This window comes from Culex pipiens, chromosome 2 (genome assembly GCF_016801865.2).
Source record: "Culex pipiens pallens isolate TS chromosome 2, TS_CPP_V2, whole genome shotgun sequence".
Taxonomy (NCBI): domain Eukaryota; kingdom Metazoa; phylum Arthropoda; class Insecta; order Diptera; family Culicidae; genus Culex; species Culex pipiens.
In genome coordinates this window covers 145,737,165-145,764,424 of record NC_068938.1, presented here as the reverse complement: position 1 = coordinate 145,764,424, position 27,260 = coordinate 145,737,165, and the positions used below count along the sequence as shown (strand labels likewise).

At 39.0% G+C, this 27,260-nt stretch overlaps 2 protein-coding genes across 3 annotated transcripts; one reads left to right on the top strand and one right to left on the bottom strand.

Moving 5' to 3' along the window:
• Positions 1–1,556: 1,556 nt before the first annotated feature.
• LOC120420386 (bifunctional peptidase and arginyl-hydroxylase JMJD5) lies at positions 1,557–9,125 on the bottom strand. Its single transcript, XM_039583399.2, has 5 exons — positions 8,811–9,125; positions 8,590–8,755; positions 8,416–8,530; positions 7,912–8,335; positions 1,557–1,835 (listed from the first exon to the last, which is right to left on the bottom strand). The coding sequence occupies exons 1-5, from the start codon at positions 9,096–9,098 to the stop codon at positions 1,575–1,577; spliced, it is 1,254 nt and encodes a 417-aa protein (XP_039439333.1). The 5' UTR covers positions 9,099–9,125; the 3' UTR covers positions 1,557–1,574.
• A 2,610-nt stretch (positions 9,126–11,735) lies between these two features.
• Positions 11,736–27,201, top strand: LOC120420374 (poly(U)-binding-splicing factor half pint). Of its 2 annotated transcripts, XM_039583375.2 has the most exons (5): positions 11,736–11,893; positions 12,210–12,441; positions 25,139–25,424; positions 25,648–26,151; positions 26,213–27,201. In XM_039583375.2, exons 1-5 carry the CDS (start codon positions 11,873–11,875, stop codon positions 27,171–27,173), a joined length of 2,004 nt encoding a protein of 667 aa, XP_039439309.1. In that variant the 5' UTR covers positions 11,736–11,872; the 3' UTR covers positions 27,174–27,201. The 2 variants fall into 2 exon arrangements, with proteins under 2 accessions (XP_039439309.1, XP_039439310.1); XM_039583376.2 differs by lacking the exons at positions 11,736–11,893; positions 12,210–12,441 and adding an exon at positions 18,465–18,945.
• Positions 27,202–27,260: the final 59 nt, after the last annotated feature.

Genomic DNA, 27,260 nt, shown 5'->3' with positions numbered 1-27,260 from the left:
CAGGGACCTGAAAATTTGTTAGTAGGATAGGGTGTTTGGTCAGGATTCATCATAGAAGATGATGATGCGACCCAAAATCATAGTGTTTGTTGAAAGGTTTTATATATTATTCTCAAGGTAAGCAATCGGATGCTGCGGATGAGACATTTCCCGTTTATCGGTTGTTAAATTTCAAATGAAATGGTTTAGTCTTAGACAGCCGGCTGTGGAAAGATAGAACCAAAATCATTTGTATTTGAAGAATGAAGGATTAAACAGTGTAACTTTTAACTTGTGATGTTTTGTGAGGTACTGATTAACATTGCGAACGACGAGTTACAATGTTTATCGAGCTGAAATGGTATGATTAGGTTTTGTTGTTGTTGCACACCGACGACGAACGCGAAAAATCTTGCGACCCTACACACCATTTTTTGCTGAAATTCAGTAAAGTTTTACTGAATTTTCATCTACTGAAATTTCAGTAAACGATTCAGTAATTTAGATTTTACTGAATTCTAAGTTAACTGATATTTGTCACTTTGACAGACGATTTACTGAAATTTCAGTTAAATGGTTGTCAAAACAACTGAAATTTCAGCAAAAGAAACGTCAAATTATTTTGCTGAAAATTCAGTAATTTTCTTGTGGCAGTTAGACAGATCATTTGCTGAAGATTCAGCAATCATTGCTGGTTTTTCAGTCATCAAAATTTTATTTTGGTAGTCATTAAAATACTGTTATTTATTCATTTATTTCATCAATCGTCCAAACCTAAAAAACGGGTGGTTAGCATCGAGGCGTTTGTTATTAACATTTTTCTTACCTTTGTTTCTAAAGATCACAATACAAAAACACATTTGAAAGAGGATTTTCTCTCGACAGCATCCAAACAATAAGTCAGAAGTGACGTTTCAGTTTGACAGATAGCCAGTTACTGATTTTTCAGTAATGTTTTTGTTTATTACCGAATTTCAGTAAATGTGATGATTACTGAATCGTATTTTACTGAAATTGCAACCGAAAATTTGCTGTTTGGAAAGGCATCGCAAATCGGACTGATTTCAAGATTTCAGGTATGTACATACACAAAAATACGGAAACATGCGTCTCCATTGAAAATAAAAGCCCACATATATACCAGAGGAGACGCATTATATGTTTAAATAGCTAACTATCTGCAACATTGCACCAAGATCTCAAATCGCTTAGATCCAATGCACAAATGAAAAATCACTGGTTTTCGAGAGACAAATCCCGTACAATGCTTTTTATTACCCATTTTCCGAAGCCATTGTTCACATCGTATTGTCAACAGCATGGGAGCTGCTGCATATTCCTTTTTTGCTAAGAATCTTTGAAGGTGACGCAAGAAAATCGACAATAAATAAACAGAATGTGAAGACCAAACCACAAAAAGGGCGAAAACTTTTCCATAGATTTTCTTGCCTTTTAATCTTTCATTTTATGATGACTGATGAACAGGAACATCCGGGCTTTGTCTTGTTGGCTTCAGAGGACTATTGATGGAGACGCCTCGTACCTTGTGATACCTAATTTAATAAAATAAAACAAAATTTCAACCTCAACAACTTTTAATCAAACCAAAAACTAACGGAAAAGCTCGGCGCAAGCGATTCCACGTAGTGCCACCAACCAGGGGGAATGTACAGAACCTGACCCCGGCGTAGCTCCAACCGTCGGAACCGGACATCCCTGGCCCGCGGGAACCGCTCGTAGTCGATCGCCTTGGCGTCCACTATCTGGGAGGTGTTGTTGAGGATAAAGTGTTCGTGCGGGTACAAGTTCGGCGTGCTGTCCGGCGGCGCAAGGATGATTGTTTTACTGCCAAACACCTGGGCCCGTCGCGGGTCGGGGGTCGGCACGGGAAAGGGAAAGAAAACAAATATAGACACGCTGGTTCAGGGGCGCCGACTCTGTGGGGGCACGGTACTTTTTGCCCCCCCTAAAATTTGGCTGGGGGGGCAGCCCATACATTGTGCCCCCCCCAGAAATTTTGGAAGAAAAATATTCTTATATCAAATATAAAAAAAGGAAATAATTAAAAAATAATATCTAAAATTTAAATGGAACATTGTTTGTACACACGGATAGAACTCTTGTAACCGAATCCGTAAAATAGTTCAGAAACATTTGTTGTTTTCGAAATCGCCGAAATTTTTTGAACAAAAACGTTTACAATTTTCTGGATGTAGATGCATTTTTTTAAATCGACAACGTTTTATCTATACCACTGTGCTCTCTAAGAAAATCAGTATGCTTAGTACAAGAGCACAGAGGCATCGGTGAATGATTTGAGAGATGTCGTCAACACAGATTTTACGGGTTTGCTCATAAGAATTCTATCTGTGCACGTTGTTCCAAAAACAAAACCAATGTACTTTTCCAATAGCACTTCATCTACAATCAAACTTACGCAAACTCTTGCGAAAACAATCATCAAGTTTTCAAACGCAACATTCTGCGATTTGCCATTGTAGATCAGGATTTAGCGAATATAAACTGAAACACTTTTCAAAATAATCATTTGTTGACTGCTTTACATTTACAAAAATGCTGATAAATTCGATAATTTTTTGGGTAATTTTAGAAAGGATTTGAAAAGATTTCAAATACATTTGTTGACCGTTCTATACCAATTTTAGCCGAAAAATACAATTGTTTCAAAAAAAGTAATTTTTTGAAAACTAGCGCACCACTTTACTGAGAAACCAACAAATTAAAACCTAATCTGAGCCAATTCCACATTATAATCATTATTATCTTTAAAAAAACAAGCGTTTTGCCTTCTGCAATTTATGATCGATTTAAAAAAAAGGCTGTAGAAATTTTAACTGCACCCTCAAAAAATATGCCAAAAAATCAGGGAGTAGAGAATAATACTAAAAATAGAACATTTTCAGGAAATCAGCATTATTGAGTATTGGGAATCCATTTTAAACGTGTTTGGTCGTATTCTAAAATCTAAAATTCTTAAATTCTTAAATTCCTCAATTATTAAATACTGAAATTCTAAAATTCTAAAATTTTAAAATTCTGAAATTCTAAAATTCTAAAATTCTGAAATTCTGAAATTCTGAAATTCTGAAATTCTTAAATTCTTAAATTCTTAAATTCTTAAATTCTTAAATTCTTAAATTCTTAAATTCTTAAATTCTGAAATTCTTAAATTCTGAAATTCTTAAATTCTTAAATTCTTAAATTCTTAAATTCTTAAATTCTTAAATTCTTAAATTCTTAAATTCTTAAATTCTTAAATTCTTAAATTCTTAAATTCTTAAATTTTTAAATTCTTAAATTCTTAAATTCTTAAATTCTTAAATTCTTAAATTCTTAAATTCTTAAATTCTTAAATTCTTAAATTCTTAAATTCTTAAATTCTTAAATTCTTAAATTCTTAAATTCTTAAATTCTTAAATTCTTAAATTCTTAAATTCTTAAATTCTTATATTCTTAAATTCTTAAATTCTTAAATTCTTAAATTCTTAAATTCTTAAATTCTTAAATTCTTAAATTCTTAAATTCTTAAATTCTTAAATTCTTAAATTCTTAAATTCTTAAATTCTTAAATTCTTAAATTCTTAAATTCTTAAATTCTTAAATTCTTAAATTCTTAAATTCTTAAATTCTTAAATTCTTAAATTCTTAAATTCTTAAATTCTTAAATTCTTAAATTCTTAAATTCTTAAATTCTTAAATTCTTAAATTCTTAAATTCTTAAATTCTTAAATTCTTAAATTCTTAAATTCTTAAATTCTTAAATTCTTAAATTCTTAAATTCTTAAATTCTTAAATTCTTAAATTCTTAAATTCTTAAATTCTTAAATTCTTAAATTCTTAAATTCTTAAATTCTTAAATTCTTAAATTCTTAAATTCTTAAATTCTTAAATTCTTAAATTCTTAAATTCTTAAATTCTTAAATTCTTAAATTCTTAAATTCTTAAATTCTTAAATTCTTAAATTCTTAAATTCTTAAATTCTTAAATTCTTAAATTCTTAAATTCTTAAATTCTTAAATTCTTAAATTCTTAAATTCTTAAATTCTTAAATTCTTAAATTCTTAAATTCTTAAATTCTTAAATTCTTAAATTCTTAAATTCTTAAATTCTTAAATTCTTAAATTCTTAAATTCTTAAATTCTTAAATTCTTAAATTCTTAAATTCTTAAATTCTTAAATTCTTAAATTCTTAAATTCTTAAATTCTTAAATTCTTAAATTCTTAAATTCTTAAATTCTTAAATTCTTAAATTCTTAAATTCTTAAATTCTTAAATTCTTAAATTCTTAAATTCTTAAATTCTTAAATTCTTAAATTCTTAAATTCTTAAATTCTTAAATTCTTAAATTCTTAAATTCTTAAATTCTTAAATTCTTAAATTCTTAAATTCTTAAATTCTTAAATTCTTAAATTCTTAAATTCTTAAATTCTTAAATTCTTAAATTCTTAAATTCTTAAATTCTTAAATTCTTAAATTCTTAAATTCTTAAATTCTTAAATTCTTAAATTCTTAAATTCTTAAATTCTTAAATTCTTAAATTCTTAAATTCTTAAATTCTTAAATTCTTAAATTCTTAAATTCTTAAATTCTTAAATTCTTAAATTCTTAAATTCTTAAATTCTTAAATTCTTAAATTCTTAAATTCTTAAATTCTTAAATTCTTAAATTCTTAAATTCTTAAATTCTTAAATTCTTAAATTCTTAAATTCTTAAATTCTTAAGTTCTTAAGTTCTTAAATTCTTAAATTCTTAAATTTTTAAATTCTTTAATTTTCGATTTTTTTCAATATTGAATTTTATAGTTATTTTTAAATTTCTGATTGTTTAAATTTCTGAATTTTTGCTTTTGATTTTTTAACATTGCCAAGCCACAAGTTTTTTAACTCTAGAATTTTTTTATACTATTAATATTTTTTAATTTTGAAATTTTGAATTTTGTGTATCTGTTTTTTCTGAATTGCAGATTTGAAAAATGGATGTTTTTTTATCTGTATTTGTATTTTTAAACTTCTGAAGTTCTAAATTTCTGCTTTTTACTTTTGTTTTTATTTTTAGAATATTTTTATTGTTGAATTTCTAAATATCTGATTATTTTTATTATTGACTGTTACTTCTAGAAAATAAGTGAGAATATGACAAAGAGAAGGAATTCACCTTAAAAAATATAAAAAAAAATCCCCCCCAATTAACATTCTCAATTACGTTTTAATAAATTATCTTTTTTCTTAGAAAAAAATATTCCGGATGAAAAAAAAATCGTATCACATCGTAATAAAGTTATTAATATTCGTGACAAACAAGAAACAGTAACATCTAATCGCCACTCTTACCTATCGATTTCGAAAAACAACCGTGCCCCCCCAACATTTTGGACTAGTCGGCGCCCCTGCGCTGGTTAGTGATAGTGGCTTTTGTCTTGACTCGGTTGGGGGTTTTTCCAAGAGGGGTTTGTGTTTGCCTTTGTCGGAACGGAACGGAACGGAAAAACCGAGGAAAAACAGGAACCTTTGAGCCTGTCATGTTCAATACACACTCGAATGATTTGTATACTGGAGGGACGAGAGCACAAAAGGTACTTTCTTCCGTTTCACCTCGTTTTGCCGGTCACAAATAAATATTTGTCTTTCGTTTCAACGAGTATGTATACAACCGCCGTCGGAACCAACGTTCATGAGCTGTGTAAATTGACCGAGTATTTTTTGGAAACCGTCCAAAACGCAACATTAAATTATTTAAACAAAATGTACTCGCCCGGGGGGAAAGGGATATTGTTAGTGTGTCAATGTGGACATGAGAATGAGCATAGAAAATAGAGGGATTATGGTGCTTGGATTTTGAAAATGAGCCCATAACAGCAAAGTGATACTTTATGACATCGTAGATCTTGAAAGAGTTATCCAATTTGGTTCAGTTTTAAATAGCTTGGCAGCATCTGATCGAACAAGTTGAACAATACCCAAAGAAACAAATGCTCACATCTAAAATATGTAGAACTTTGGCTGCTGGCTGCTTATAGCTAATTACTGTTATTTGTCTGTTTCCCTTATTTAAAACAGAATAATTAATTCAAAACAGACTGATTTTACAAAAGTCAAACAAAAGCGAACGTTTCAAACCGTTCATGTTATTTTTTTCACAAAAATTTTTTTTCATGAGGTTATATTTCGTCCCTGTTGTGCTAACTTGTCGTACGAGCATTTTGGGTCAAATTGAGTTAAGAACTCCGTTTTGTGAGATTCGCAATTCGCAATTTTCAGTGTAAGAACGGGCCTTGACCGATCTTATGCACTAGGTTCCCGACGAACACGCACTGCCCTTACACCTACATCTCACCCTTGCTCTGAGTCAGTACGAGCAGCACGCTAGAACACGCTTTGAGTGTTCGTGTCAGGCATGCACACCTTCTTTTCCGCTTACGCATTTTAACTCGGCCGGGGGTGGTACATTAAGTAGGGTTTGATGTAAGTATAAGCGCCTAACCATTTATAGTATGCCTAACAACTTTCATTAAAGCAAAAACTGTTTAATTTTTAGTTTGAATTCAAAAACTTATTGTTATTTACTGTGTATTGTTTTCTCCTGAAATCTTCCCTATTGTTGAGTCTGTTTATCTGTTGCTATTTCTTTTGTCGCGGTGTTTTGTTACAATTTTTGGTCCTAAGCATGTTATAAAAGTTTACCAAAAATACAATAGTAATATTTGTGTTAATCCTTTAACCATTCCATAAATTGAGTAAGGGCTCAAAACTCACTTTTTGAAAAAAAAAAAAGGGTGAAGATTGAACACAATTGACAGTAAAAGAGAATTTATTTTATAAAAATCAAGTATCAATAGTAAGAGAATGATGAGCGTATTTTGAAGAATAAAAATGAGAAGCTAGATGTATTAGATGTCTAATTAGACAATAGTTAATAAATAGAGATACAAAACAAGCTTAGATTATAGTAATGATAATTTATAGGACAGATAAAGAATTATTCAAATAAATAAATTCGAAATAAAATCAAAAAAAGATTAGGCGAATGATAAATAGACTTGATATTACTAGTACATTAAGGAAAAGTATATTTTTAAGGAAAAAAAACAAAACAAAGTTTGTTACAGCAGTATCAATTGATAGAAAAGAGTGGAAAAGCTTTGAGAGATAAGAGAATCAAAAGTTAGTAAAATTAAAATCAAATGTTGGATATTAAATAGAAGAATCAGTGAAGAATTGGGAATCAGAAGAGAAAATAAAAATAGGAGATAGGTGGTAGCTGAGAATGAAGAGAAGAGAAACCCCGTTGTGCGATGTTTCAGGTACATCCACAGCAGTTGACTCAACATACTGCGAATCAAAACAATACCGTCTACAATCACAAATTACTTCCCTTTCCCACATTGTCGCGCCCCTTTCTTTTAGCCGTCTCGACTCTGACCCGCGGTGGTCAAAGGTTTACGATCCGTTTCCACAGGCCACCAGCTAGGTCATCATGAAAACCAAGCCAACGTGGAGGTAAGAAAATAGGACACTCTCAAGGAACCAGAGCTATACTGTTCTGATCAAGATAATTCAGATGATCTAACAGAACTACGGATGTAGTTAGTCACGCTCCTTCCAGGATGTTCCTTACGTGGACGTCAACCGAAGAGCACGCAACAAGGTCAGTGCCATTGCATGCTCTTGGGTATCAATCCTTGGCCTGCAGAACTCCGTTTTGTGAGATAAAAAAAAATCCCGTTCATGTTTATATGAAAAATTGAATTCCTTTGCGCAAATTTAGGACTGAACCAACCGTTACCAAACTTTGGGGAGTTGTTTAGGACCCTATTAGAAACCAAAAAGTTGCTGTGCTCACTAAATTTGGACAACTTTATTTTTTTCCATACAACCCCTATTACACCCCAGCAGTGCTTTATGCTTTACTCACCTGACACAGCAAATTATGCCCCGGATCGGTGTGCAGCGGCGAAACCGTTCCCTTCGGCCCTAACCATGCCTTGATCCGCGGATTCGTATCGGTCCGTCCGATATAATCCGGCACCCGGATGTCCTCCCTCAGCGTCGGTATCTGGTCGAACAGTTCATGTTGCGCCAAGTACGCCCGATCTTGCTCATTGTCAACGTTTCGAGCTGCACTTTCTTCCATCAAATGTTGCGCGATGAAATCCTTAAACTTAACCAGCCGCTGGGACCAATCGTCACTACTGTACTGGGAGCCGACTTCCACCGGAACCGTTCGCTCACCGGCCGCAGCGATCAGATAATTGGGGTCGTGCCACCGCTCCAGCGCCGGCCAGTCTTCGATGATGCCCTCGAGTAGGGCCGGTTCGCGCCTGTCGTAGTGGTGGGTGCTGAAATCGGGATAAGTGGGTGATTTTAGAAGATTTCTCAAAGTAACCTCTTCTCATGTGATAAACGATTTTCAACGTACCCAAAGTACTCGAGTGTTGGCTGATTAAGGATTGGGGCTTCACATACTGCTTTTTGAGAATCATCGATATCGACTTTAAGTCGCTTGAGAGGTGGCTCTGAACTTAAACCGAGTTCTAAAATTTTAAATGAGACTAATAAAAATTATACGAGTATAATTTTGAATTAAACTTACTGTTTGCTTTGGTAAGTATTGAGACAACCTCGGCCAGCAAATCCAGCTCCATGCCTTCATGTTCAACGAGAACTTTGGCACCAAGCATGAGACCCATGTCGGCAACATAAATAGCATCGTTCACCGTTTCAGGTCGACCTTTTCCACAAATTAGCATGTAAAGAATCTGAAGTAAGTTTGATTAATTGCCGTGAATTTTGTTTAAAGAGTAAAGAGCCTACCCTCAAGAAGCTTAGCAGAGTGAAAACTTCTCGTTGTTCTGCCGGAACTGCGTGCCATTCTCCGGTGTGCAGACAACTGTGCACCAGGTCGTAGCTTATTCCTATCCGGATTAAATTATGCCGAAAATCGTTTGCGTTTTCAGCAACATCTTCCACATTTATCACTTCATCAATTATTGGTTTGGTGACTTTTATTATCACATCGCGGTACAGTTTCCGATATTCGCTTGTTTTAACTGATTTCAAAACATTTGGAGCAAAGCTAAAAAGTTGCGGTAGAATCTCCATCGCGCGCGCGGTAACGGGATTTAAATCGCCGAACCGAACAGCTGATTCTGGTTTGTTTACTAATCGACCACTCCGACACGAGTCCGACAGAAAAGAGAGACAGAGCACGCTACACTGGAAAGCTTAAAATTAAGCAAATTTAAAAGATAAATGTCCCAGTCAAATCAATCCGAATTCTGAAACGGAATCTAATTAGAATCGTATACAGTGCGAGGATGTTTGCGGCCATCTTCTCATCGGCCTTGGCCAGAGTGGTGCCCGCGATAATGTTATTCTAAGCAGAAAGCTGTATCCGGCAAGATCAACAAACCGATGCGCGGAATTCAAGATCTGAACGTGGACGCCTATCTCTCAAACTTCTTCCTGGCCACTCATGACGTAAACCCAAAACGTCCCGACCATCCGAGCACCCGACTTGCTTTGAGAGGTTCACAAATAACCTCTCCCGGGTGGTGTGCGGCCACGTCAACCTGGCAAAAAAAGGCTTTCGTCAACGACAACGAACTCGAAACGGGTTCCCGTGCGGCCACGCAGGGCAGCGATATCGAGAAGCTGCACGCAAAGGTCTTCCCGCTCGGTTACATGAGGGACTGGGCCTTTTTTTTTAATGTTAGCAATGTAAAATTCAATAAAACATTGATCTGAATTGTAATTAGAACTGCATCGTTGTTGTTTTCTTTTTGACAAAAAAATAATCTGAAATTAGATCACATTAGTACTAGAAGGACACTATAATGTTTACTACAACAAACACGTAGAAAACATCAATTGATTTATTTAGCTTTTACGTGTGAAGCACGTAGAAACGACGTGAAATGATCTCGCCAAGCCAATTTCGTTTCTACTAGGTTCGCCTCGTAGAAGTTACGTGAAAACTTTAGTGGAAAAATACCACATAGCTTTTCACGTAACTTCAACGTGAATATTTTTTTGAGTGAGAGACAGAGCACGCTACACTGGAAAGCTTAATTGGGCAAATTTAAAAGGTAAATGTTGAGCTTAACATTATTTATATTTAAATCTAGTTTAAATTTTCAAAAGGTTCCATGTGCATAGGAAACCCATGGGCCATGGCTCATCTGGCTCATAGGTGGTTTTGTATATCTAGACTTGTTTTTGATAAGGTCCTATAAACATTTGAAAAACAATAGTTTATAAATCTCGAAATTTACTTCAGAAATACTCTGAGCACCGATGGAATAATCGCAAAAAAAAAAACAATTTCACTAGCGAACTTTCTTCACCCGCGAAAGAGAGAGGAGGCAAATCACGCAAGAAAATCAATCTGCGGATGATTTTTTGTGACATTCCTTGTCAGCACCACTTAAAAATGTTTATTTCACTTTGTTTACACACATTGCCCATCTACAAAATGTGACAGGTTATTTTTCGACGTGTTACGTTACACTTGCAAGTCAGAAGTTTTTTTTTTTTAAATAGTCCAATAAACCAAATTTTCAGTTTTTGCTTTTTGGGTGTTTTTCAATGGCGGTTTCAAAAACACCTAAAAAGCAAAAACTGGAAATTTGGTTTATTGGACCTTTTCAAAAAAAACTTCAGAAGTGTAGTTGTGAAAAAGATGTTCCGCCGAATAACCAAGATGATGATTTTTTACATTCCTTTTACCGATCTTTCCTGCGCGAGGGTGGAGAGCCTTGCTCCCTTCGGATTTTTTCTCTTGATGAACGTCCAATTATTTTCTTTTGATGATGATTATTCCATCGCTGACTCTGAGATTTCAAAAAAGTGTCCACGGGGTTTATGAATGGAGCCTAAGAACTTATCGAAAAAAAATGCTACAAACAAAAAATAGATTGTGCAAAACCAACTTTTTTTATTAACCTCATTTTGGATATGTTTTAGATGACAAACCTGGTCTGTGAAAAAAAAATAACCCAAAAATTACGAACTTCTCGTCACAGTGTCCTGATGCAAACAATAGAGTTATCTAAGCCCGAGCTCACGCACACTAGCACCCCATTTGTTTTGCTAGCGGGTACAAAATTTAACCTCAATCTTTTTCGTGTACGTACACGCAATACATGCGCACGTAGATAATTCTATGATCGAACTGTAGCTGTCACAGCCCTGTGAAGTATGTTGGCTGACATATCGGGCGGTCAGTCAAAAAAACCAGCTAGAAGTCGTTAGACAAAAAAAAATTGCTAGAAATAGATAGGAAATCCGATGCACCCAAACGTTCAGCTGCCATGTGAACATACTTTAAATATATTAACATAACAGAGGTGAATATTCTAACAGCATTCTAGCAGAAACGTTCCATGTTTCTAGCAGGATTCTGACAGAACCAGCTCTGCTAGAATATTTCATGACTGGGTGGTGATATCGCTGTTAAAAGCGTTTTCAACTTTTTTACACTAATTATTTTGTTTTTCAGTATCACTAAGCTAAAATTTAATTTTATAACACATTAAAAAAATAATATTTAATTATTAGTTTTTTTTTATAAAAATTTTATAAAAAAAAAAAACTAATATATTTAATATTCAATTTATTTAATCATACATACAAAATTTTGCAATAAGCGTGCACAACTCCGACAATCATTTTGACAACCCAGCTCCCGTGCTGACAGCACGGTGCTGTTGATGACGATGATGACAGCGCGTCCTCTCTTAGTCAACGCAGCTGTCACTTTTTCCAAAGGTGAAAATTTTGCTCAAGGTGGCGGCTCAGCTTTCTTCAGCCTAGCGTCAAAGTGCTCGGAAACGTTTGCAAAAGTGCACAAAAGTGGTCCATTTCTGCCGTAGATTATGAACGGAGCCGTAGTGATGGTGAGTAAAGTGAAGATTTGCCCGGGGAAGTGTTTTTCGGCGGGTAAAATGCGTTTTCCAAAACGGGTCCTCGCGGAGCACCAGCCAAAAATCCATCATGGCGGCGCGGATTTTTGCTGACCGTTGCGAGAGCTGATGGGCTCTCTCGCGTCGTTGCGCTCTCGCCCACTTTCTCTCTGTTGATGTTTTTTTTGGAGGGGTGGTCGTCGGCTCTGGGTGGTTTGTTTACGTTTCTAGTGATGTGCCGGCATTCTCTCGAGTTGGGCTGTTTTGATTCTGGACTTGTACTGATTTGACTTTCTTTTTTTTTTCATAGGGAGGCAACAACGACTACTCGAACAGTGGTAACGATGCGTCGCCCAGCCGGGACGACTACCGCAAGGAGGGTTCGGAAGAGCCATCGCCGTCCAAGTCGTCGAGCTCGTCGTCCAAGCGCGACAAGGACCGTGGCCGGGATCGCAGCAGGGATCGTCGCGATCGGCGCGATCGGGACCGTAGCCGCGACCGAGATCGCAGCCGTGACCGGGAAACACGGGACAGAGACCGCGGTAAGTGACGGAATGTTTGGAGTTGATTTGAGCTGAAATTAAGGGTATTGTTGAGATTTTTGTAGATTGCTGTAGACTTTGTGATTCTGCACAACGGTCGAACGTTTATAATTTCTATTTAGAGTGTTGATTTTTGTTTCACTAAATTTACACCTGAGAAAAATACGTTGTATTTACTTGGTCGAAGGTCGATTTTTCATGATAAAGCTCATCTTCAAAGAACATAATTTTATCAAGATTAAATGCAATTTTGTTTTCTCTTATTCTCTTTGATCTTTCAAGATTCAAACTTATAGTTCTAAAAAATAATCCTAATTTTCTGCTGCACAGAACAATTATTTTTATCTTTCTTTTCTGTGGCTTGACCAATTACGAGAGTATAATGCATTGAGATTGCATTTGAAAATTGGGAAAATTCAACAAAAAGTACCACAATTCTGAATTAAACACAGAGTTAAATATTTGTAATTGTTATAAACTCGAGTGCAATTTGGAACAGCTTTCAAAATCCTCTGCTTGTTAGATACTGCTGAGCCATTCAGTAATATTAAATTCTAGTCTAATATATTGGCAATTAGAGCTTATCCTAGCACGAGTGACAACGGTCTACGTTTGAACTCAAGTTTGACTTGGACGGTGAAGAGGGAGATCAGGAATCTGAAGAACAACAGAACTGTCGGCAACGATCGGTTACTCGGTGAGCTCTTCAAATATGGAGGAGAGAAACTGGCGAGCGCGCTTCAATGTGTAATCTCCAAGACCTGAGAAAAGGAGAAGCTACCGGAGGAATGGATGGATGGTGTCGTGTGCCCCATCTACAAAAAAAGCGATAAGCTGAACTGCGGCAACTTCCGTGGCTTCAAGCATATCAACGCGGCCTACAATATTCTCTCAGATCCTCTGCCGTCAGCTGTCACCCCATGCCAAGAGGTTCGTGAGACCCTACCAAGCGGGCTTCAATGGTCTCCGACAAATCCTCGAGAAATGTCGCGAGTACAACTTGCCCACAAATCACATCTTCATCGATTTCAAGGCGACCTATGATACAGTCGATCGCGAGCAGCTATGGCAGATTATGCACGAGAACGGATTTCCGGATAAACTGACTCGGCTGATCAAGGCTACCTTGGATGGTGTGATGTGTCTCGTCCGTGTTTCGAGGCAACTAGGGGAACCTTTTGGATCACTCCGAGAGCTGCGGCAAGGGGTTGGCCTATCCTGTGTGCTGTTCAACATCGTCCTTGAGGGCATTATTCGAAGAGCGGGCATTGACACGAGTGGCACGATTGTGAGCAAGTCCTACCAGCTGCTTGCTTTTGCCGATGACATCGCCATTGTGGTGAGAAACCTGGAGACGCAAGACGTGTAGGACTTGACATGATTACGACGAAGACGAAGTACATGAGAGGAAGGGGGTTCGAAGGATGTCGGCCTCCAAGCCTCACCCCTCTAACTGTGAATGGTTATGAGTTGGAGAAGGTGAGCGAGTTCGTGTACTTGGGATCGCTGGTAACCGCCGACAACGACACCAGCGAAGAGATCCGGACTCGTATTTTTTGCTGGGAATCGTGCGTACTTCGGATTACGGAAGACCCTCATATCTGATCGAGTGCAACACCGCACGAAGCTGACGATGTACAAAACACTGATTAAACCGGTAGTCCTATATGGCCACGAGACCTGGACGATGCGGCAGGAGGATGAACGTGCCCTGGAGTCTTCGCGCGGAAGGTGCTACGAACGATCTACGGTAGAGTGCAGGTGTCTGACGGAGTGTGGCGACGACGCATGAACCACGAACTGCACACGTTACTTGAAGAACCGAACAGGCGTCTGTTTGCTACAGCACGCGTACCTGGTGCGCTATGCTGATTGGTATGGCATGATATGTATTGTGATGACACACTACCTTCCCTTTTACGTGTATTCCGAATTACCGAATGACCGACACGCTACCTTCCCAATCGAAATCCATAAGGGAAAAGATCACTAGTTGTGTCGGTCCGATCCGGGATTTCAACTCCGATCTATCGCTTACGATGCGAAGCGTTAGCACAGGGCTATGTGAAATGAACGACACAACCAGAGGACGGGTGACGGACGACAAGAATAAAGTCAAATCCATAAAACCAACACAACGCCAACGACAAGCAGATGTTTTATGGAACTGTCAACGCCTTCCGCTGTTACATTCAACAATAGGAATGGTAGAACTAGAGCGTCCAATTTCCCGTCCCGGGAAAAAATTTCCCGGGAATTCCCGGGATTTCCCGAAAAAAAAATATTTCCCGTTTCCCGGGAAATTTGTAAATTTCCCGGGAATTCCCGAAATTCAAGCGGAAGTATACATTTTCTTAAATTTTTGGAACCATTTTTTGAAAATGCTCTGATAAAATAATGAATCAACAAACTCAACATGATTTTGTTCAATGAAATGTATTGTTTGGCTTATATATAATTAATCAGATTATCAGAAATTATGATATCAGAATTATTCCTGATTATATCAATTTTTGAAGCAACTGGAAATTGATCTCGCTTAGTGAGTATTAAATTATTACAATTAGTTAGGCTTTTAACAGATCGATGTTATTTCATTTAAACAATATTAACTTCTTACCTCCAAATTAAAATTGAGATTTTTTTACGATTTTGTTTACCATGATCAAATGAGATGAAAATCGAATTTGTGCAAAAAGAATTAATTCAATTGGTTGAATACCTAGTACTAAACAAATTACAATTTGAAGTAAAAGAATTATGGAGCACTGGTGCAACTCCAGGTGTTAGAGAGTTAGATGTGAAAAAATAGAAGACTTTTTGTGGAATGAAGTTAATTTATCGTATAATTTAAATCATGTTGCATAATAATACAACAAAAAAAAACATTGAAAAATTACTTTCTATTGTTTGTTCTCAAAAAATGCAAAAACATATTCAAAGCTTGCTTCAAATATTTGAAAACATTGGGTTGTTTGGAGTAAAACCAACACTAAAAAGCTTTACCATTTGTTATATCTTGACAGATACATATTTCGTCTACTACTTGCAGACTTCATCAGTGTTCTGTTCTCGACTAAGAACTAAGACTAAGACTCGAGAACAGAACACTAATGAAGTCTGCAAGTAGTAAACGAAATACGTATCTATCAAGATATTAAAAATATATAGCGGAATTAGAAGGAACAACTCGTCTCTTTGAATTCATAGTAATGCATTCTGCTAAAACGCTCAACCAAACCACAAGAAATTTTATGATTGTGGATTATGGATTCATTTTACTCACAGTTTAAACACATTGATAAAAAATATATCTTATCAAAAACTACCGATATACATTTTCTTGTAGTTGAATGATTTTTTACATGCAGTCAAGCTGTTAATTGATTTTCACACTTATTTAAAACATAAATGTTGATGTCCTATACAATTTTGTTGCATAATATTAATTAAAACCAAAATCATAACAATTTTCAAAAAAATTAAATTTCCCGGGAATTCCCGGGATTTCCCGGGAAATTGGCTGAAAATTTCCCGTTTCCCGGGAAATTTGTAACCCCGGGAAATTGGACGCTTTAGGTAGAACAGATAAGACAGCGGCAGCGGCCAGGTAGAAGGAGCACTGCAAGCAGCAGTTGAATGGTGAGACACTCGAGGGAATTGTGAAAGCCAGGATACACGTTGATGATGATGGAATAGCTGTCGACCCGGCTACGTTGGAGGAATAGCTAAGGCTGTTAAGGAGCTCAAGAACGGTTGGTTAACCTGCCATATCACCCCGATCTACAAGAGGAGGCAATGTACTTGTAAGTTCCGAGAGGACAACCTGCAAACACACCATTTGTTTATCGACTTCAAGACGGCGCCTGATTCAGTCCAAAGAAATGAACTTAGTAAAGTTATGCTAGAACACGGTTTTCCCGCTAAAGTTTAAAGACTGATTTTCGTCAAACGTGTGAATAGTGGATGTGACATGCTTTCGTTACCTTGGATAAGCGGTATACGCACTTCGGAAGGAACCGATCAAGAAAAAAAATCAAATGGGCAGCAGCTGCAGCGCAAGCAAGTCAGAGAGGGCGAAGAAAAGTCCCAAGAAATTGCTCCCTCTCCTTCGTTCTGCTGTTAGTAAAGCTGTTTCTTGACCCCTTTCCTTCCGATCTACATACTAGTCTATGTACTGAATCAGAGCGATCACCAAGTGCTGTTCAGAGGAGCTGTGAAGATCGGATTGACGATCACAACTGTCTAGACCAAGTTGCTGGCAGAGCGACGACGGATTGGTGCTGCAAATCGGGCCTTCTATGGTCTCTACAAGACATTGATCCTCCATGTGGCTCGTTATAGATATGATGTGTAGACGTTGAAGGCCATCTCGTAAGTGACCGGTGGAGCAAGCGCATGAAATTTGAGTTGTACTAAGAAAACAAACATGCTGAAATCGTGAATGTCATCCAGCACGACATGCTGAAGTGGGCTGGACATGTAACCAGTATGTTTTCCGCATTCCAGAAAGCCTTGAGAACAAATCGGCGCAGTTAACTCGAGCAGTATTTCTAAAATCTGTGCTCAAAAATTTCGTTTACAATTTGTTTCACAAATCACAAGTTCATAACATAAAATTTGTAAATAATACTGGTTAGGTTCAGTAGTTTCTACATGCAGAGTATCACCCATGTTCTAAATATGGCACTCATTATTCTATTACAAATTTTCAACCGCTTCCCGCCCAACGACAGATGATCTGTATTTTTTCTTCTTTTCTTTCTCTCTTATGTTTGTACTTTCAGATTTTAAATATAAAGGTATGTCCGAGGTCAGGGTCTCAGAATCGCGTTTGGCACTCGTTTTAACCCTCACTCACACCAAGCCCCGACCACCCCCTTCTCTCAAGCCAAGCCAACCACTCTGAGCCGCTGATCGACGCGCACACGAATACCTTTGCAAAACTTTTCTTGGTGGGACATCTCTTGGAGTGGAAAAAAAATCCGGTTCGGTTCGGTATCCCTCAAATGTTTTGAACGAATTTCTTCTTTTGTGCAAATTTACCAAACCAAAAACCACTGTAATTACGTTTCTCCCTCTTCTTTTTTATTGTATTTATTTTTCTCAAGAGGCTCTCTTTTTGCTCAAACAAAACCAAAAAATCATCACCACGATCGTCATAACTCACACGAAAAAAAAAATCACTCAAGCTCAAGACTCGTCGACAGAACCTGAGCCTTCCGGGGGATTAAGAAACTGGCGCCATCGTTGGCCACGCCCACTGCATCCGACGAAACGCACCGCAGCCGTTGAACCAAACTCGAAACGATTCGGAAAGGATTCGACGTCGGCGAATAATTTTCTTTTTTCTTTTCTTTTTCTTTCTCAATCTCAATCGTGGGGAACGAAAACTAACTCGCGATGTTTGAAATAACGACAACTCAAAGGCCGGAAAAATTCACCATTTCATAAGAAAAACACGCACACGCACAAAAGAATATTTTTCATCAGATGTCTCTGTTTTTCTTTCTTTTGTGTTTTTCCATACTTTCAGCCATCTCTAAGTGTGTGATTGTCTCCTCTGTTTCCCCGTTTCTGCGTGTTCGTGGGCGTCAAGAAGAGACCTCAAGATATAAAAGGGTTGCGAGAAGAAAAAAGAGAAGAAGAAACAAGTTCCCATACTAACACCCTCCCCAAAACATACGAGTAGAGCTATTCTCACCCTCCCCAAACTAACACAATGGATTTGAATCGAGAGAGAGGACCCCGGATTAGTCGCCGATTTTTACTCTCACTCTCTATTTCTCTCTCTCTCTCTCTCTCTTTCTGTATCTTTCTCTCTATTCTCTCTTTGAGTATTCTTTTTTTATTTTCTTTCCTCATCACTTCGATCGACAATTCCCAACATCCCCTCTATCATCATTACCCTGGTGTCATTTGTCACATGTGTAAATCAACCGATCTGCGTGTGTCCGTCCATCCCATCGGGAAAGTTTCCGGTTGTCGTGATATCCTACCTTGCTCAATCGCTCGCGCTGGTCCCATGCCGATCAGCTAGCTAGAACTCCTCGCTCATCTTGTTCCATTGCTCATTGCCAAAAACCAAATCGAAAAAAAACAATCCAACCCGGAAAAAACACCAATTCTCGATTAATCCATATTATTTTTCTATTTATTTTTTTATTTATTTTCAGGATCTCTATTTCTCTCGCATATTTTTCCGTTTTTGTTTTCGTTCTTTTTCATATCTTTCTCTCTCGAAACCAAACAAATTCTGCCCCCGTGAGCCGCGAACAAAACTCGCGCGAGACACGCACACAATTGACAAAACCCTCCCACCGCGCTTGCGAGCGCGAGCGACATTAACCTCTACTGAAAACCCCCTCTGCAAACACACACGCTCAGAAACGCGCGTGGCCGTGTGTGGGTACTGAGAGAGCGAGAGGAGAGTGAACCATGCATTGCTCTCTCCTTCGCTCGCCCGATCAAAAACAAACTTGAACACTCGCGTGCCGAAAAGAGGTTAGCTTTGCATTTTCTACTAAAATTAAATTTCTCTCGCGTATCTGTTTTTTTTCTCTCTCTCTCTCTCTGTTTCTCTCTTCTTCTCTTTGCCATTTGTATTCTCTTCCCACACAGCGAACAAGAAGAAGAAAAGAAGCGCGAGGCGGCAGTTCGAGTGGACCGCTCGTTGATTTTTCCTATATTTTTTTTCTTATTTTTGGGGATTTTGAACAATTATTTGAATGTAATTTCTAAAGGTTCCATGATACTATATTATTTTTTATTTTTACCTTCGGAAATCGAAAATTGTCCTTTCTAGAAGATTTTTTTTTATCTAGAATTCAGTCGCTCATTCGCATTACAAACTGAAGCTTCTTCCCCTATAGATTCTGTGAAATGTGATCCGTTCACAGAATTCTCTCTGCGGTAAACACAACGCAGTAGGGCTGGCCTCTTAAATTTGTGTAGTACGTTTTCAGAAGTTCTGGAATGCACTACTCTAAAAAACACGATTAAAAACCATTTCTGATCACATTTTCCATTTTTCATTGCAAACAAACAATTTGACAAGACAACAATGTTTAGATGGATCAACTATGGTTCCCTTGGAACGAGCTTTCAAAGAGGACTTTTCTGTCAAGAAGGGCCGCGAAGTTCTGAGTTATTGTACTCAGAAAAATAAGCTTTATTTTATATCTCAAATTTAAGCTTAATTTTAGGACCCAATTATCAATATTAACAAAAAAAAAACGTTACTTAATCCACCCTTAGGTGGTTGTTGCCTTCCTCACATTTAGAGGGTAATGCTATCCAAAATACAAGGGCGGACCTTTCAGTGTTCTATCAACTTGATTCATTGTTCATACCATCAGATTGGGTAGTCAGATCTTCATAATTCAGGGCACTTATGCGCTTTGCTTAGATCTGCAATCAACTGAACTCGTTGGAAAGGTCTTTTGATCACCTATCCATCGACAGGTCGCATGATAGATCCGGACAACGTTTTCATCGAGAGTTTTTCATTGAGAACTCACAGAGAATAGTCGAAAGAGAATCTTCTCTTCTCCCTTTCGCGAGATATTATTGGAATGTCACATAGGCCGAAACAGTATGATCGAGTTCGAGTTATTACTATAGAACAAGCCTGTCCAACTTTTTTGGCTTTATTTCATGGTTTATTTTATGGATTTGGTTTTCAGATGACCAGTGAACATAACTTTGACAAAAGCTTGAAAAAATATTCTGCAGGTCGTTTCAAATGTAGTTTTTTTACACAACGACTTCTAACAATACTGCACCCAGAACTGGACATCGGCATACGTCCCCCTATCCTCAACCTAGGGTACATGTACCCAAGGGGGTACCACGAGTGGTCTCAGGGGGTCCGGAAGACAAACCCCGTAATGGCGGACATTTTTCCCAAACAAAATATTTGAGAGAAAAAATAATAACAAATTGATTTGAAGCAAAAAATTAACAACCATACCATAAGGTGCAGTGAATTACGGGCGAATTGGTTTTGACCAATCAAAAAATGTTTGAATGACAAATCTATAATTTGCATGCATTTAGAAATTTTAAAAATTTGAAGTAAGGTGCATCGTTTTTGAGAGACCGATTGCGTTATGTCGCCCCTCCGCTAAATCGATAGTTTTTGTTTTGCTCATATATTAAACTGCTTAAAATCAATGTTATCAAAAATGTTTTACAGTTTCAACTCTGCCATATACAATAGTGCAGGCCAAAAGAGCGCCGAGATAGTATTTTGTTAGATTCCCTCTTCTCTGAACTCATTCGTGTGTGGCTCGGGTCGAGCGACGGAGTATGCAAAGAAATCAGTAACAACTTTTCAAAAGGGCGAAACCCTCAGAGGTAAACAACCTGGGTTTTCGTCAGAATCATGTAAAGCGAACAAAACTGATTCTAAAACACCCTCCAACATCTCAAAATTCCGAAAATGCGTAGTTTTACAAGCAAAAAACAAAAGGGCTAATCAACAACATCAATCAAAACAAACCAAATTGAGTTCTGACGTATATTTTGAAACATAAAATAGTTGTTTAACCACTTTTTTCCTTAAAAACCCGAAAAATAAAAATAAAAAACACTAAAAGGCGAATCGGTTGTTTACTTCTGCTTTTTAGCGTAACCTGACGGGCGATACCGTTGTTTTGGTTGGGTGGGTGACGAATACGGTGGGGCGAAAATGTAGGCACGCTCTTCAAAAAGACGTAATTTCTTTATCTCAATTTTTAATAGCAAAAACACCTTAATTAATTTCAAATTGCTCTCTATGATGAAATTATTGCTATTTTCTATTACGTTTTGATAAAACTGATGGTTTTCATGCTTTTCGTGGAAATAGGAATTGATCGAAATTGCAAAATTTTGAATGTTGATTTTCCCGAAACGGCAGGATTGTGGGTTTCGCCCTTTTGAAATGTTGTTACTGAAATTTACGAAGTATTTGTGTCTCGCGAATGGTTGCGAGCTCCAGTCGGCCAAGAATTGCTCGGCGATGAGTGAGAGATTTCTGATCTTTGAACTGATAATTAGGACATTTGCTTTCAGGGATACATTTTCGATTTCTTTCGATGTTTGCATTTTTAAAATAATTCTTGAATGAAAAGCACACCTGGATATTTTTGAAAGGTTGTAAAATTTCCTAAAATTTTCTCGTTTCTTCGTTTCAATTCGCTTCTGAGATACAGCCTCACAAAGAATTCGAATCGATCAAAATTAGTTTTTCTAACTTTTATATAGTTAGCCTGTAATTTTTTACTGACGATATTCTCGGAAGCTATTGGTTTGATATTTCAAAATTGAAAAAAAATTATCCTGCCAAACAAATATTTCTATTTTTCTATCTCGGAAACTATTGGTCCATGTGGTAGAAGATTGGTAAAAGTAAAAATGTGGTAGAAGATTGGTAAAAGCAAAAATAATTATGTAGGTATATAAAATGGTGTTGCAAATCACCTATAACCTTTCACACCTATCTTCGTCATATGGAGAGTTTGATGCCCGATTTAAGCTCCAAAAATCCTATTTAGGCTATAATCTTACCAGCAACAGTACCGCCTCGAGTAAGCACGCAAATTTATGCCATTTACTGGCTAAAAAGATCAAATTTAATGCACTTTTGATCATAATCCCGAAAAATGTAAATGATTAGCAAGCACCATAAAAAAAAAACAAACGCGCTAAGTCTTCTGACGTTTGAATTTTGAATACCCATTCCAGTCGAAGGCTGAAGAAAACCGAGCGAGGAGCGAAGGCAAATAAAGAACAAAGGGTGGTCACCAACACCACCAACATGCTGGTGCAGCGCCTGTTAGAGTGAACAAGTGCTGCCAGGAAACTTTCGCTATAAATGCTACTTTCGTGACTGTTCGCTTAAAATTTCATAAATTGGAGCCTAACATTTCAAAAGGGCACATAACTTTTGTAAACAATGGTGTATCCCTTTCACTCGAATGAAAATTTACTTAAGGTGTGAAAGGGACACACTCTTGTCTAAAAAAGTTATGTGCCCTAATGAAATGGCAGCCGTCCCCTAACATGACAGTTTTCGTGAGTTGCGCGTATCCACCGACAGATGGCAAATGGGCCTCGTCGGAGTCCGCCCAATAAAAACGCAACTAAAAATTTGCATGGGAAACTTTTTTTTCGTGACGGCTTTCGCGGCACGCTCCCTCCAACTGTTCGAGACTAATATTTCAACGTGGCGTATATTTAAACAAGTTTTTCAAGAAAATGATTCTAGAATGCTTATTTTGTCGTTTTAAACCGAAACAAGGTAATAACTATATTAATTTAAACTATTCGCCATTTTCAAATGTTTGGCTAAATGATATCAAAGGCCGCCATCTTAGGCCCACAAAAAGGGGTACGCTCAGTTTGTATGGGAGCTGTCAACATGCTCCCGGGTTGTGAAATGGCAAACACGAATTTTGGCAGCACTAGCAGACCCAAAAGAGCGCTGGAAGAAAAAAAGAACTAAGCTGAAAATAGAAAAATGGGCGTGGCCCAATGCACTCGCCTGATTACAATGCTTTTTTGAAATATTTTTTTTAAATGATTGTAAAAGGAATAGCATAATTTTTAATAAAAGTGAAAATAAACAGAAATGTTAACAAAAAGTTGCTCTACTCGTTGGTGTACTTGGTTTTTGTGAATTTCAAGGAACAATCCAGATTATCCAGCATCATTCAAACACGACCGCTTATTAGGCTTAAAATGGGCATATTTCCCCTATATATTGGTTTTCAGAAAAAAAAATGATGAAAATCGATTATCCCAATCATTGTTTTAGCTCAATCCATAAACCACTCCTGTGAGTCAGCGCTCAACCTGTTACTGCTGAAATGGAAATAAGCAATTGAAGAAGGGAAAATTGTCCTATCGGTGTTCGTAGACCTGAAGCGAGCTTTCGAGACCATTGACAGAACCAAACTGAAAGCAGTACTGCGTCGCTACGGTGTTCGCGGTTCAGCGCTCAAATGGTTCAGCAGCTACTTGGACAGCAGAACGCAGGTGACTCGTTACAACGGCTCCACGTCAGCAGCCACGGCAGTAGATCTTGGAGTTCCTCAAGTCAGTGTGCTTGGACCGCTTCTCTTTATTTTATATATCAACGACCTGAAGCAAGCACTGAGACGAGTTCAAGTAAACCTTTTCGCTGATGAAACTGTACTGTTTCTGACCGGAACTAGCTTTGAAGAGTGCTTTAACGTGATGAATACTGAGCTTGCCAGTTTTACCGAATGGCTGAGATGGAAGAAACTACAGCTGAATGTCAGCAAAACAAAATGCATGATAGTGACCACACGACCAAGCGACGGCGTAGGCAGAGCGGTTCGGATAGATGGCGAGGAAATCGAGAGGGTCGAGACGATCAAATATCTCGGAGTGATGCTGGACGAAAAATTGAACTTTAATGACCACATTGACTACACAATACGGAAAGCAGCCCGAAAATTTGGAGTACTCTGCAGAATTAACCGTTACCTGACGACTGAAGCCAAAATAGACGTGTACAAATCCCTGATTGCTCCTCACTTCGACTACTGTGCCTCTATCCTGTTTTTAGCAACTCGTCAACAACTGAAAAGAATGCAGGTCCTGCAGAGCAAAGTGATGCGACTAATTTTGAAATGTGATCGTTTAACACCAAGGCAAAACATGCTGGATTGTTTACAATGGATGTCTGTTCGTCAAAGGATCGAGTACAATACGTTAATTTTTGTGTTTCGTGTAACTAAAGGGATGGCGCCCAAATACTTGACAGGTACGGTGGTATACGGGAGGGATATCCATCAGCACGACACCAGAGGAGCTGACAATCTCAGATTGCAGATGTGTACGCAGAATTCACTGTTCTACAAAGGATACAGCATGTACAACCAGCTACCGGAAGCAGCAAAGAACACAAGGAACATCAACGAGTTCAAAAACTTGTGTAAAAATTTCGTGCGTCAACGACCGATGGAGTAAAAGTGAACCACGACGGTACTGTGAGGAAGAGCATGTTATGACGGCCGGCCATCTGCATTATCGGTACATGTCGCATGGGATCACTTTGGGCCTCATATGATGTACGCTTGATCAAAAGTAACGCGAATCTGGGCGCGGTTCTAACCCTATGTGCTCATATGTGTGTGGGATAGCAAATGATCTCAAAACCCTAAATGGAAGCTGCAATCTGAGTGATAGACAAAAGGACTCTTCATAGGTTTTTGTAAGAGCGCCTTGAGATGAAGTAGGAGAGGAACGGATGGGCATACACGGAAGTAGAGTTAGATCAAAGGACACTCTCAATAATAGACGATAGAATTATCGAAAGATATCTGCTCGTAATCCTTCCATGCTACAAAAATTGTGTATGGGTAAGAGGTGGGCCATCCAAGGAAATAAAAAAAACCACGTGGAAATGTAAAATAAATTCATCTTTTTCTAATCACCTCAATTTTTAACAAAATGAATTCCGTTATCATGTCGGTGTTACGATGTTGCTATTGAAATCAAGTGGAATTTTCTTGGGATGTTTTTTTTTCGCAGGATACCCTTCTTCGAGGTTGTCTACAACGGAACACTCGGCGAACATTCCCGTTTTCTAACGGAAAATAATTAAAAATAACAATACTTATTAAACCAACGCACACGTGTCTCTGCCCGAATTTTTCTAACGCGCCTCCCCCTCTCTCCGTAGATTCCAAGGTCCAACCGTACATCATGCAGCCGGTGTACGACCTGCGCCAGTCTGGTGACGTCGCATTCGGTCCCGGAACCCGTTCCGCCCTGCTCGGCATCCTGGGTGGAGCCCTGCCTCGCCTCACCACCGAGCAGCACGAGCTGGTGACGCGCGCCAAGAAGTACGCCATGGAGCAGAGCATCAAGATGGTGCTGATGAAGCAAACGTTGGCCCACCAGCAGCAGCAGCTGGCCAGCCAGCGCACCCAGGTCCAGCGGCAGCAGGCGCTCGCGCTCATGTGCAGGTGCGTTGACTCTTGTTTAGTTGAAATCTCTTGTTTTGGTGTGAACATGATGTGAAAAATAATATTGAGAATGGGACGGAACTGTTGAGTCCCGAAGCAGGATGAACTCCGCTTTCGGATGACCGTTACTCGTAGCTGATAAGATCTGATTGCGTTTGCGGGAAGGCAGCGTTGATCGACTTCGCTGTTGATCTTTGAATAATTGATTTGCGTTTTTCCACAGAGTCTACGTCGGCAGTATTTCGTTCGAGCTGAAGGAGGACACCATCCGGGCGGCGTTTCTGCCGTTCGGTCCGATCAAGTCGATCAACATGTCGTGGGATCCGATCACGCAGAAGCACAAGGGGTTTGCCTTTGTCGAGTACGAGATTCCGGAGGGTGCCCAGCTCGCGTTGGAGCAGATGAACGGTGCGATGTTGGGTGGGCGTAACATTAAGGTCGGGCGTCCGAGCAACATGCCCCAGGCGCAGCAGGTCATTGACGAGATCCAGGAGGAGGCGAAGAACTACAACCGCATCTACATCGCGTCGATTCATCCGGATCTGACCGAGGAGGACATCAAGAGTGTGTTTGAGGCGTTTGGGGCGATCGCCACTTGTAAGATGTCGCAGGGCAGTTCGGCGCACTCGCACAAGGGGTACGCCTTTATCGAGTACCAGACGAACCAGTCGGCGATCGAGGCCATCGCCAGCATGAATCTGTTCGATCTGGGTGGGCAGCTGTTGAGGTGAGTTTGGTGGTTCGAAGGTTTGTGTGAGCCAATGCTAATGGATTTTTTCTTTCAACAGAGTTGGTCGTTCGATTACTCCGCCGAATGCGTTGATGGGTCCGGCCGCAAATTCTGCCATGCCGACGGCGGCCGCAGTTGCTGCAGCAGCTGCCACAGCTAAGATCCAAGCTATGGACGCCGTTGCAACCAACGCCGTGCTTGGGCTTTCGGCAGCCACTCCAACCCTGAAGGTTGGCCTCGGAACACTTCCGATGGCGCAAAACATTTCGACGGCCTCGAACGTCAATCTGGTAACGCAAGCCCAGCTGGTGGCGGCCGCCGCAGGTCAAACGGCGCTGATGTCGCAGCCTGGTTTGCTCGTACCGCCGGTTCCCAATGTAGCCGGGTTGGCACCCTCGCTTCTGGTAAACCCTGCACTTATCAGTGCCGCCAAGCCGATTCAGCCCCTGCTGAGTGGAGCAAATCCGGCGGTCGTCGCCGCGGCCGCTGCTGCAGCAGCCCAGGCAGCCGCTCAGGCCGCGGCCAACCCGAACGCGACCGCCGAGGAAGTGTTCAAAAAAGCGCAGGAAAAGCAGCAAGAAGAGCTGCAGAAGAAACTGCTCGAGGAGGGCGAACCGCAAACGCTGCAACAGCAGGAAACCATGTCCATCAAGGGCCAAAGCGCGCGCCACCTGGTCATGCAGCGGTTGATGCGCCCGCGCGAAAGCAAGGTCGTCATCCTGCGCAACATGGTCGGCCCCGAGGACGTCGACGAAACGCTGCAGGACGAGATTCAGGAAGAGTGTGGCAAATACGGACTTGTGGAGCGGGTCATTATCTACAAAGAGCGTCAATCCGAGGGCGACTACGCCGAGGACGACAACACGGACGTAATCGTCAAGATCTTTGTCGAGTTCTCCCAGACCACTGAGTCAGATAAAGCCCGCGAAGCACTCCACGGTCGCTACTTTGGCGGCCGACTGGTCAAGGCCGAGTCCTACGACCAGGCGCTCTTTGACCATGGCGATCTGTCTGGTTAGGTTGAAGCAACAAAAAAAAAAAACAAAAGCAAGTTGACAAAGAGCGTGGCCACACTCTGAAATCCCAAAAATCTGAATCCCCGAATG